This window comes from Kryptolebias marmoratus, linkage group LG6, assembly GCF_001649575.2.
Source record: "Kryptolebias marmoratus isolate JLee-2015 linkage group LG6, ASM164957v2, whole genome shotgun sequence".
Lineage (NCBI taxonomy): Eukaryota > Metazoa > Chordata > Actinopteri > Cyprinodontiformes > Rivulidae > Kryptolebias > Kryptolebias marmoratus.
Window position 1 is genome coordinate 24,659,147 of NC_051435.1, and position 12,400 is coordinate 24,671,546.

Below are 12,400 nucleotides of genomic sequence, written 5' to 3' on the forward strand. Positions count from 1 at the left end.
TATGACAGAATGACCCAGTCAAAACTGAACCCGGCAGACGTCATTCGCGGTGTTGCTCTCTCCGCAGAGAAGACCCAGAAGATCCTTTTAAAATTGTGGAGAGAGCACCCGTTCTGTTTTTTGGATGGGCCCCCTTTTCCTGCTTCAGTTCGTGCCTCACGTCATGGTCGCCGTCGGCTAAGGAGGACACTGACTGCAGCATCCATCTCGCCTTTGTCGGCTGCTGCAGCCTTCACGTCTCCTTTTGCCCCCGTCACTGTCATGCCCACGCCCAGTCTGGAGGAGGAAGAGGGGCATGTTTCTCAGTTCTGGGGAACACGCTTGGCCATCAAGCCCCCTTCCTCTCGATGGTGGTCACCCAGACTCCCAGGATCTCTAGCCACGACAGCCTTCACGCCACCACCGGCCATGTCATCCACCAAGCCTCCGTCGACCACAGCAGTTTCCACGCCTCCATCATCTCCAGAACAGTTTACAGACTTTCTTGCATCACTCACAGCCTCTCAGCGTCGCCTGCAGTACCTTCAGTCCCGCTCTCAGCGCCGCCTGCAGTGCCCCCAGTTTCGTTTTCAGCATCGCCTGCAGTGCCTCCAGACCCAATCTTCGGTGCCACCTGCAGTGGTCCCAGCTCCACTCTCAGCCACGTCACCGGCTCCGCTCCCAGCCACGCCACCGGCTCCACTCTTAGCCACGCCACCGGCTCCGCTCTTAGCCACGCCACCGGCTCCACTCTTAGCCACGCCATCAGCTCCGCTCTCACCCACGCCATCAGCTCCGCTCTCAGCCACGCCATCAGCTCCACTCTCAGCCACGCCATCAGCTCCGTCTGCAGAGCTTTCCGGGACTCCTGAGGAGGTTGAGATCGTCGCTCCTCACCAGACCGCCCCACGCCAGGCCGCTCCGGAGGGGGTCGACGGTGCCTCTTCTTCCACAGCTCCACGGGCGGGTCAGCGTGACGCCGCCGCCACAGAACCATGGGCGGGTCAGCGTGACGCCGCCGCCACAGAACCATGGGCGGGTCAGCGTGACGCCGCCGCCACAGAACCACGTGCGGGTCAGCCTGACGCCACCACCTCTGCTCCATGGGCGGGTCAGTCTGTCGCCGCCGCTACAGAACCATCGGCGGGTCAGTCTGACGCCGCCGCCACAGAACCATCGGCGGGTCAGTCTGTGGGGGTCATAGGCCATTGGGCAGCCCGCCTGAACTCTGGCCACGCCGCGGACGGCCATTGGGCCGCCCGCCTGAACTCTGGCCACGTCGCGGACAGCCATTGGGCCGCCCGCCGGAACTCTGATTGTTTTGTTTTTTGTTTTGTTTCCCTTGGCCTTTTGCCTGGTCGGTTTTGTTTTGTGATTTTGTATGTTTTTGTTCTTGCCCTCCGTCCTGTGCTTTTGTTTTACCCCCTCCACCCTCCCGAGTCAGGTTTATTTATTTTGTTAGGGGACTTCAGGAGCCGTCCCCTTAAAGGGGGGCGCTCTGTCATAGTTTTGGTGTTTTGTTTGATGGTTTTTCTGGTTCTTGTTCTGCTGTGTTTGTCTTTTGGATTTGTGTTCATGTCTTGTCATTTTCACCTCCCCAGTAACCTGCCACGCCTCCTTCTCTCATTCCTTGCTGTTCAGACCCACATTACCATGACTACTTAATCACTGCCATCATTTTCACCTGTTTGTTATCACTCACCTGTGCCCATTTTCCTCCTGATCCTCAGCCTTCATATACCGGTCTTTGCTCTTCATTCCCTACTGGGTCATTCCGTTTNCTTGCTGTGTTTTCCACGTTGTCCTCGGTTGTCTTGTCTTGTTATACCTCGCTTTGTCCCTCATTTTAAATTTTGGAATTTTGTTATTGTTAGTTTTGCTGCTTTGTCAGCCCGTTTGTTTTTGTCAGTTTATTTTAGTTAATAAATTAATTTCCTTTTTTACTATGAGTCTGCGTCCTGGGTTCGCCTCTGTCTCCACGCATTATGACATTTTACTCATTTTGCTGCTTGTGGGTTTGTTTTTTGCGGTAATGCATCATATGACCTAAATAAATGTTTTGGCTTGCATCAAGAGTGAGTCATAGACAGTAGTGGAGCAAATCTGGTCAGTTTTCAAAATAAATGTCGTTCAGACTCCGAAAAAAAAAAAACCAAAAAACGGAAATACTGTAAATTAATTATTCTTTCTCTGCGGCCCGGTACCAAATGACCCACGGACCGGTCCGCAGTCCACGGCCCGGGGACTGGGGACCTCTGACTTAGATGAAAAAAATAATCTGCGATTTTCTTGGGACTGCTATGACTTTTACATGGGGAGCTATAGCCCCCCTGGCGCCACCACTGCTCTGCCCTACAAATCACCAACTTTGGAAATTATTGACTTAAATGCTAAAACCTGTTTATTTAGGTTTTAAGTCAGAAAAAGGTGTTCCTGCAATGTTGTGTGTATGTGATTGACTAAATAACATTCAAGAAATGTTAATTGTTTTTATTTATGATTTCAGTTCAGCTTTAAGTTCCTAATATAATGACACTTTGAAATGTTTGCCTTAAAACAGAAGCAGGTTAGGTTGTGCATTCTCTGTATTTTATACAAGCAGCATCTTCGTCAGTAAACCGGCTTTTTCAAGAGTTTGTGCCTGGTTCGTGGCTGTTTTACATGCTGTAAATAAGCCAACTCAGTGTAACATATGTAATAAATATTCTTTTTAACAATATTTATTTTTTCATAAATAATTATTACAAAGCAACAATGTTACAGTTTTGTAATATTTTTGACTATGAAAAAAGCACAGCTTGATCCTATGCAGGGTCCCATAAATAAAATGGCAATTTTTAATAGCACAAGTGCAAACTGGTAACAATTTCATAACCTACTAGTACAAAACTGCTTTATATAAAATAGCAATGGCTTGCAACAAAAAGATAACCTCTTGATATGACGCAAGGGTAAAATTTGTTGGAGGTACAATATAACTAGCATCCTTTTATAACATGTACCAAAAGTTCAGTAAAGTACTTTTAATGATGCAGGTGTTGCCATCAAAACTTAAACAGTAAATTTTTCTGAAAAAAATTTATTTGAAGTCATATCACTCATTCATATAAATTCTTCTTACTGTTTTCATTTAAATATAAATATCAGATGCTCCTAACATTTAATCATGTGAGTTCATGTAAATTAGCTCTGCAGTTCTTCTGGGAGTGATGTTTTTGTTGTTGTTGGTTTTTTTATTTTATTTCAATTATGGTGGTCCTTATTTAAAAAAAAAAAGATGGAACTATAACATGCCAAAAATAAAAACAATTCTTTATTACATTGAGTTTCAGACATGAAATAAAATTAGTGAAACATGAACATTTGCCTGACATCTCTGACCTTTTAAATATCAACATTAACATTATTTTAAGGTCTTTTTGTTCAGCAAGTTAACATAAAATGAGCTATTCATTATATTGAAATTTATTTTATCCTAAAATTAAAATATTTATAACAAGCCATAGAGAAAATATGAACAGTTTCTTGTTTAAAGAATTACATACTTAAGTGTCAATGCAATTAACAATTTTTTGACGAAATAATTTCTTAAGGTGTTTGGATATTTCATTCAATTTCAATCCATATATTATTGGATTTAAGAGAGGATGATACAATACCGTCTGTAAAGTCATCACTAAACGTACTGTTTTTGAAATATTACTTTCTAATCTAGGCATGGCAACATCGTAAGCAGAAAACAATGAAAAGTTGAGTAAAACCAGCAGATGAGGTAAACAGGTCTGTGCAGCTTTTGTCCTTATAGTTTTACAACTATAATAGGATATTATAAGTATTCTTGCATAAGTGAAAACTATGTAAATCATGGGCAAAAACACAATACCAAGTACAACAATCACACCATACACAGATATTGTTCTTGATGCCACACAGTGAAGTTTGTAAACTGAATTGTTGCAAAAAATTCCATTCAAAGTAAAGTTACAAACTTTCTCCTTAGAAGACAAAACAGTTGATCCAGCAACCAAACAAATAGGCACAAGCCAAGCCATAACCAGCAAGACACAGACAGTCGTCTTTCTCATGAATATTGGATATTGCAGAGGTTTAAATATTGACACATATCTGTCATGAGCCATGGCTGCCAATAGTAGGAATTCGGCACCACATAAACTGTAAAATATAAAATACTGAAAGTGACACATTGTGTGTGATATGATCTGTTTTTCAGATAGAAAATCAATCAAAAGTTTGGGGTAAACTGCAGTGCTAAAAAGAACAGAGTTCATTAATAAAGCTGCAATGAAAATATACATCGGATGATGAAGGTTTTTATGAACCACAATAAGGCAAACAATGGTGGAATTACAGCAAATTATCAGAACATAGATTATGAAAATAATCACAAAATAGAAATATCTGTATTTTTCCACCTCAACATAACCACCAAGTGTTACAGATGTTTCATTCATCTAAGCTGTCAGAAGTCTAAAAAGCCCTTTAAACAATGATATAATGTCACCAACTCCTTTTAGGCTCTGGGTGTCAAAGACCCTTTGTAAAAGGGAAATTATTTATATGATCTGAATGATTCATGTAATCTGACCTTAAGAAGCATTTAAAGTGCATTTCTCTCACTGAAAACTACACCTTCTTAGTTGGTGAGTTGTTTTTAATAAACTGCATAACTCCTCATGGATCTCATTAGCTTTTCACCTTGTGTAGCAAACTGTCTCAAACTCTAGAGGCCGGTTATAGGACTATTGGGTATGAATACCTAAAGATACACAACTAAAAAAAGAAAAATTCATATAGGATAGGAAAAAATTATCCCATGGTAAAGTCATTTTAAAAAAAAAAAACTATAATTCATAGTATATTTGTTATTGCCTGCAAGTCATAGAGCAATAATGTTTTTGCCCATGTCTGTGTGTGGTTGTGTTAAAATTTGCTGAAATTTTGTCAGCAAAATTTCTTATGAGCCAGTAATTAAACTTTCAGAAAATAATCATTGCATGGACATCTGCAACTGGCAGAAATTTGGAGTCAGTCCCATTAAAAATGGCTGCTACAGCCAAATGACCCATGGAACACAAGAATTGTTTTAAATCAGCCAGTTTTACAGATATTGAGCTCAGATTTGGTGTGGTAGTTGCTGAGAGTCATCCTCAACATATACTTTGCATACTGTTCAGTGCAGGAATATTTGCTTGTAAAGACATTGAACATTCCATCATATATAGTTCATTTCATCAAAAATTTCAAGAATTTGAAAATATTTCTTTGAGCATAGAAGGCCGAAAATCAATAATGGATGTCCGTAATCTTTAGCCCTCAGGCAGGAGTAGATTATAAATTCAGATTCAGCTATGGATGTCACTAAAGGAGTCAGGAACACTTTCACAAAACATTGTGTAAACAGAGTTTGTAGTGCCACTCACAAATCCAGGTTAAAGCTCCATCATGAAACGATGAAGCCATATGTGAACACCTTCCAGAGACACTGCTGGCTTCACTGGGCCAAAGTTAACTTAAAATGAATGCAAAATAAAAAGCTGTTCTGTGGTCAGATGAATCAAAATTTGAAACTCTTTTGAGAAACAGTAAAATAAGGTTTGTTCTCATTTTTCATTCCTGTTAAACTCATTACAGCTTTATAATGTGTTTTATTCAAATTATTCTTACAAAGCTGCAAGCAGTTAAAGCTTATATAAATGGTAAATGGTAATGCAGTTCAAACTGTAAAATATAATCAAACTTTGATACTTTGATTGCTAAAAAATGAGGTTACACTTAGCCAATGATAAAATGTAAACAAACTTCAATGTCGCTAAAATGATTTGATTGCTGAAATGAGGTTACGCTTACCTTATGATAAAATAATCACAAAGAACAGTTGTGTAAGTGGGGTGAGGGAGTCTGAAGGTTCCAGGGCATCGTGATATGATAAGCTGCTGTAGCTGATTGTGTGCAAAAAAAAACTGGTCTTGGGCGCAGTTTATAGTATAAAAAGAAGTGGAAGGGGGAATTACTTCAGACACAACTGAGAACGGGTTGCTGTTTCTTCTTGTTGGGGAGTTGTTGTCTCCATTCAGCTGAATGTTTAAATTAATGTATGATTGGTAATCAAACCTCTGGTCTGGAACTCAGTTTGTGTGTCTGTCTTTTCTGCAACATCACAGATCCAGTGAGAGAAACTAAGTGGTGAGGTGAGATTCTTCTGAAAGGAGTGAATACTAAAAACATGGTTTTCTCAACAAAACCAAGAGCACCACATCCCCCAAATCAAAATGGAGATGGACCATACAGCCTGTTATCAGCACTCAAGTTAAAAAGCATGCCTTTCTTCATACACATCAGTGCATAAAACTATGTACAGTGTTTAGAATTGTATGTATTTATGTAACCTTTATTTAATCAGGTATGTCTCATTGAGATTAAAAATATCTTTTTTAAGAGAGACCTGACCTGACCTGAGAGAATAACATATGCTTCCATTTAAATAGCATCTATTTCAGGTAAGGCACTTTTCAGGTATAAAGACTAAGTGTCATAGTCTGCACTTTGAGTGTCTGTTTCAGGTTTTCTGCTCTCCCTCGCCACTGCTGCCTTGCTCCTTTTCCGCAACTGTTTTCAATCCAGCCAATCACTCCTTGATTACTTAATCACCCCTCCTTCAATCACTGGTGTCAGTTTCTTGTGTTGTGTTGTTCATGCTGGGTTCTGTATTAAAATCTTCAACGTTGCCTGAGGCCGTTTGGTCCTACTCTACTTACCCTGACACTAAGGACTTTTGAACAGCTAGTATCCTACATCAGACAAGAACTGGACATCATTTGCATCTAAAAACGTCTCTCTTCAGTTTCTAGGTGTTTAAGATCTGTTGTTGAAAGAAGAGTGGATGCTTCACAGTGGTAAACATGGCTCTGTCTGATATCTGAATATAATTGGAGGCTTTCTTGATGTACCCCAGTATTATTGTTGTTTCATCCTGTATTGTGGCTCTGACATGCACTAGTCCTTTGCCTCCCTCTTATCTCTTGGTTAATAGTCTCAAGGTGCTGGCATTAAGGTGAAACCCTCCATGTATTGAGAGGAGGTTTTGTGTCTTGATGTCAGTGGCTTCTAAATCCTCCTTTGGCCAGGATGTTATACCAGTGGGTTATCTGATGATTGGCACTGCATATGTTGGACTTGCTTGTTCTTACCATTCAGTTGGCTCTTCAGGACTTCTCTTACTCCTTATAGGTACTTGGTTATAAAATAAACATAAAAAATAAATAAAATAAACTGAGGAAAACCAAACTGAGTTAATTAAGGTATAATAAGCTAACATAAACTAAACTAGGATTTAAAAACCTCAGCTGAACAGACTAAGATAAACAAATGTTGGATCACAAATGATTCAAGCTAAGACAGACTAAACTAAACTAAGTTAAAAAAATTTAGCCAAGTAAAATAAAACAAGTTTAAACAAACATAGGCAGGATAAAATAAACTAAGTCAAACTGAAAAAAGCTAAAGCAACATAGACATTGGAGGAGGAAGGGAGTTTTGGGGAGGGTCCTAGTGAAGACTGTATGTTGAAAGGGGAGGTAAGCCCATTAACACTGTCCCAGACAGCCCTCCCTACCATAGTCCTGATAAGTGATGAAAAGTTTATCAGCCGGCTTTGATAGAGGTCTGACACAGATTCACAGGTGTCATGGGAAGAGGGTAACTGATGGGAGCTGAGTGTCTTGTTTATATAGCATCCAAGAGAATTTGAGATAGCCGACTCAAGTGGAGCCAGATTCAGATAGCAAAATTGTTTAGGTCAGGCTGACATCGTTAATTTCCTGTCTGCCTTAGAGTCTCACTGATACATCTCAATGGTGATTCCATTCAGCTAAATCAATGTGGTCATTCCTACCGAGCCGAGTTGATAACTTCTCCAAGGTCGATTCCATCCCGCCAGCGAGTTCAAGGGTCCACAGCTGGCCTGCAGCTCACAAGAGTCACATCCAGTCTGTGTCTCTGCTCGCACAGCATCTGAGTCTGAGCGTTCACCGCTCTGCACTTACCTTCACACAGACCAGGCAATCTTAAAATGGCCCGAACAGCTGCGGATGTCTTCTAAATTTCACGATACGCCAAGTAACTGCCAAATCCAAAAACCAGAAATCCTGTTATCAAAAATCCAATTAGGTACACATCTTTAACATCCTCGACTGACAGTGTAGACAAACATATGATCCTCCACTTCTGCCAGGAGTTCATTGTGTATCCAGCTGATAATGATAACATAAAATGAATATCAATATTTGTCCATTGATCTTTATGTGTGACTAATTTTTGAACATTTTTATAGTCAACATCGCTGAAATTGCATATTTCCTGTTTAAATACAAAGGTGAAACACAAAGTGCGGCAGCAACAAGCCTCACCTCACCTCTGAACGAATCCATCACAAACTGCAACTGGCTTGTGCCTGTTGCCGTATCGCTGCATGTCGCCAATATAATGGTTTATATAGCCTGATTTTCCATAGTCTGGCTAATGTCTTTAACCAAACGTTTATTGTTTGTTCATGACATATTTAGTTTTGATGAGGGGACATAAAACCGCAGTGAAAAGGCACAGGGTGAGGCAGGCAGTACTCTGCCGCACTGAAGGGGGGCGTACATGAGCCAACAGGAGCTTGTTGCTGCTGTACTTTCACGCAAAGGCGAGTGAGAGTCACGTGCACTGCCGCGAGCCGTTAATTTTTGTGTTTTGCTCCATCGGACTGCCAAAATGATAATTGTAACGTTTTTTTTTTCTTATCTTGTCTTTAATACGTACGTGAGCGAGAGAGAAAGAGAGAGTGTGTGTGTAACGAATGGTGATGAGACATGAAATAACCAGTATATTTGTAAATCTGACTCTAAATGAGTCAGTGCCTCACCATCCTCACTGCTGTTTGACCACACTGGTATGCCACTCCACAGTGTTGTGCCAGTCCTCCATGCAACTTAGAAGAGGCGTGTCAACTATGACAGCCCCGCAACATCCAGAGCCTTCAGCAACTCATGGTGCATCTTTTTCACTCCTTGTGCTCCTCTACTGGGGCACTTTTTGACTAGCTCAGTGCCCTCTGCCATGGTGATGAACTTGTCTTCCCCCGAGTGCCCAGACTCTGCCTCTTCAAAGATAGACATGGTGGCCAGACTAAGGAGATCATCAAAGTGCTCCTTCCACCGCTCAACACTCAACAATATCCCAAGTCCAGGTCAGCAGATCCCCACTCAGATTAAGCAAAGCCTTAGATGTGGCCCAGTTACAAATGGTTTGCCAGAACATCCACAAGGCCAACCAAACGTTCTTCTTCATAGCTTTTCCAAATTCCTCGCATGCCTGGGTTTTGGCATCTGCAACCACAGAAGCCACAGTCCTACTCCTACTGGCCACACTGTACCTGTCATCTGCTTCCGGAGTTTTCAAGGACAGCCAAGCCCTAAGGGCCTCCTTTTTCAGCTTGATGGCCTCCATCACCGCTGGTGTCCACAGGAACCAATGACATTTCGGTCACAGCTCCTGAAAGCCGCATTTTCAATAGAGGCCCTGATTCTCTGATTCTATTGAAGAAGCGGATTCCATGTCCTTCCCCCGGGACACATAACTCGGGGGAGGGTCTCACTGACAGGGGCCTGCTTCAGACATTCCCAGTTCACCCACACTATTCATCTGGGTTTACCAGGTCTGTCCAGCAGCCTCCCCTGCCACCGGATCCAACTCACCACCAGGTGGTGGTCAGTTGACAGCTCTGGCACTTTCTTTACCCCAGTGTCTAAAATATAGGGTCACAGGTCTGATGACAGGATTACAAAATCAATCATCGACCATTGGCCTAAGGTGGCCTGGTACCAAATACATTTATGAACTACCCTATACCTGAATATGGTGTTTGTTATGCATAGCCCATGCCTAGCACAGAAGTCCAATAACGGAACACAGCTCGGGTTCAGATCAGGGAGTCTGTTCCTCCCAATCACCCTCTTCCAGATAACTCTGTCATTGTCCACATGTGCATTGAAGTCAGTAGAACAACAGAATCACGAGATGGCACCCCTTCCAGGACACCATTCAGAGACTCCAAGAAGGTCAAGTAAAATAGCCGAACTCATCCAGAAATCCAAGCCCTCCACATGTTCACTGGATCCTCTCCCAACACCTCTTGTAAAATCTGCTTCTTTCAATAATTTCTGTCATCATTCACACTTCTCTTTCTTCTGGAACTGTCCCAACTATTTTCAAACTAGCAGTTGTCACTCCAATCCTTAAGAAACTTGGATTGGATCCAAGTATTTTCAATTATCTTTGCCCTATTTCTAACCTTCCATTCATCTCCAAAATTCTGGAAAAAATAGTCGCCTCCCATCTCCATCTCCACTTAACCATAAACAGTCTATACAAATAGTTCCAGTCTGGTTTCCTCCCCGGTCACAGCACAGAATCTGCTCTCCTCAGAATCACTAACACTCTTCTCATGGCAGCAGATTCTGGTTTACTCTCTTTCCTCATCCTCCTTGATCTCAGTGCAGCTTTTGATTCTATCTCCCACAACATCCTTCTCTACAGACTTTCATCCATTGGCATCACCCACACACCCCTTGCTTGGTTTCAGTCATATCTTTCTGGCCGCACTAAGTTCATCCAACTTAAATCATTCCGATCCCACTCCTCCCCTGTGACTTCAGGTGTGCCCCAAGGCTCTGTCCTGAGGCCCCTTCTTTTTATCCTCTACTTTCTCCCCCTTGGTAATTATTCGGTAAATTTAACATCCACTTCCATTGTTTTGCCAACGACACCCAGCTCTTCTTGTCCACCGCACCTAATTCTTCACTTCCTCCCTTCTCCCTCACTTCCTGCTTAGCTGAAATAAAATTATGATTCATGTCTAACTTCCTTAAAGTAAACAGAGTTTCTATTCATTGACACTAAATCTGAAGTCACCATATCTAAAGTGAACAGTTTTTCCCTCACCTTTGACAGCTCCTTGGTTTCTCCCTCCCCTCACGTCAAGAGTCTGGGTGTCATTCTTGACAGCACTCTCTCTTTTCACTCTCACATTAATAATATCACCTGGTTTGCATATTTCCACCTTCAAAATATCAACCGTCTCCATCCAACTTTTTCCCCACACTATGCTTTCATCCTGGTCCATAGTCTGGTCATTTCTTGAATTGATTACTGTAACTCTCTCCTCTCTTTGATCTGCCTCACAAATCACTCTCTAAGCTTCACATGGTTCAAAATTCAGCTGCCCGCATCATTACCAAAACCCCCTCATTTCATCACATCACCCCAGTTTTACAACAACTTCACTGGCTTCCAGTCACATTCATAATTCAATTTAAAATCCTGTTGTACACATTTAAGATCATCCATAACTTCGCCCCTCCTTACATGTCAGATCTCCTGCACATCACTACCCATTCACGCTCTCTTCGTTCTTCCTCTTCCATCCACCTCAATGTGCCTCTTGTCCATCTCAGCACCATTGGAAACAGAGCCTTTTCTTACTCTGCTCCTCATCTCTAGAATGCTTTTCCCCTTGACATCCATAATATTGACTCTTTTCTGACCTTCAAATCACAACTCAGAACTCATCTGTTCAAATTAGCATTTTCTCTTTAATTTCTTAGTTATTTTGTTTTGGTCTTAGTGTTCTATAGCCATTTTGTATTATTTAATTTTGTGTTTTTAATATTGTGAAGTGTCTTTGGGTGTCTTGAAAGGCGGTAACAAATAAAATGCATTATTATTATTATTGATCTGAATTGCTGTTTGGAGCATTTAGCACAAACAACAGTCAGAACCTTCCTTTCTGAAACTTGAAGCTGCAGAGAGGCGACCCTCTCATTCAAAGGGGAAAACTCGAACACCAAAGCGCTCAGCTGAGAGCATTTTTGGTATCCCCACAGCTGACTAACGCCTCTCTCCCTGGACAACTCCAGAAAAGGAAAGAGTCCAGCCCCTCTCCAGAAATTGGGTTCCAGAGCCCAAGGTGTGCACAGAGATGAGCCCAACTATATCTAGTTGGTATTGTTTATTCTCACATACATGGAATCTCATTTTCCCCTGCAATGAAATGAGATTCCATGTCCCCAAAGCTAGTTATGCCACCGAGAATTGACATAGCCGGAGGGCAGACAACCAATCCCCCCACCACACACCACATTTTTTTTTCCTGCTCCTAGTGGAAGGCGGACGTGTTTCTTTTCTCTCTGTCTCCTCGTGCCCCCCCCCCTGCCTTTCCTTTTTCAAAGCCTCTTTTTACATATTTTCCAAAAATTTAAGGAATATGGATCTGATCAGCTGGTTTCTCAACGCAATTGATACAATTTCCTCGACTGGGTGAAGGAGAGTCCAGTCTCGGGATATGTCTCGCTGGGTATAC

At 41.9% G+C, this 12,400-nt stretch overlaps 1 protein-coding gene across 1 annotated transcript; it reads right to left on the reverse strand.

Annotated features, from left to right (window-relative positions):
• Positions 1-3,524: 3,524 nt before the first annotated feature.
• On the reverse strand, positions 3,525-8,426 carry LOC108245126 (olfactory receptor 10AG1-like). The gene is made up of 2 exons (XM_017431796.1): positions 8,406-8,426; positions 3,525-4,451 (listed from the first exon to the last, which is right to left on the reverse strand). The coding sequence occupies exons 1-2, from the start codon at positions 8,424-8,426 to the stop codon at positions 3,525-3,527; spliced, it is 948 nt and encodes a 315-aa protein (XP_017287285.1).
• Between the last annotated feature and the right edge of the window lie 3,974 nt (positions 8,427-12,400).

Bases quoted from the DNA above. Each gene is read 5' to 3' on its own strand.
- LOC108245126 (XM_017431796.1), bottom strand. From the start codon at position 8,426: ATGGATTCGTTCAGAGGTGAG. The intron at 4,452-8,405 runs GTGAGGCTTGTT...CTGACAGCTTAG, and splicing joins TGGATTCGTTCAGAGGTGAG to ATGAATGAAACATCTGTAAC.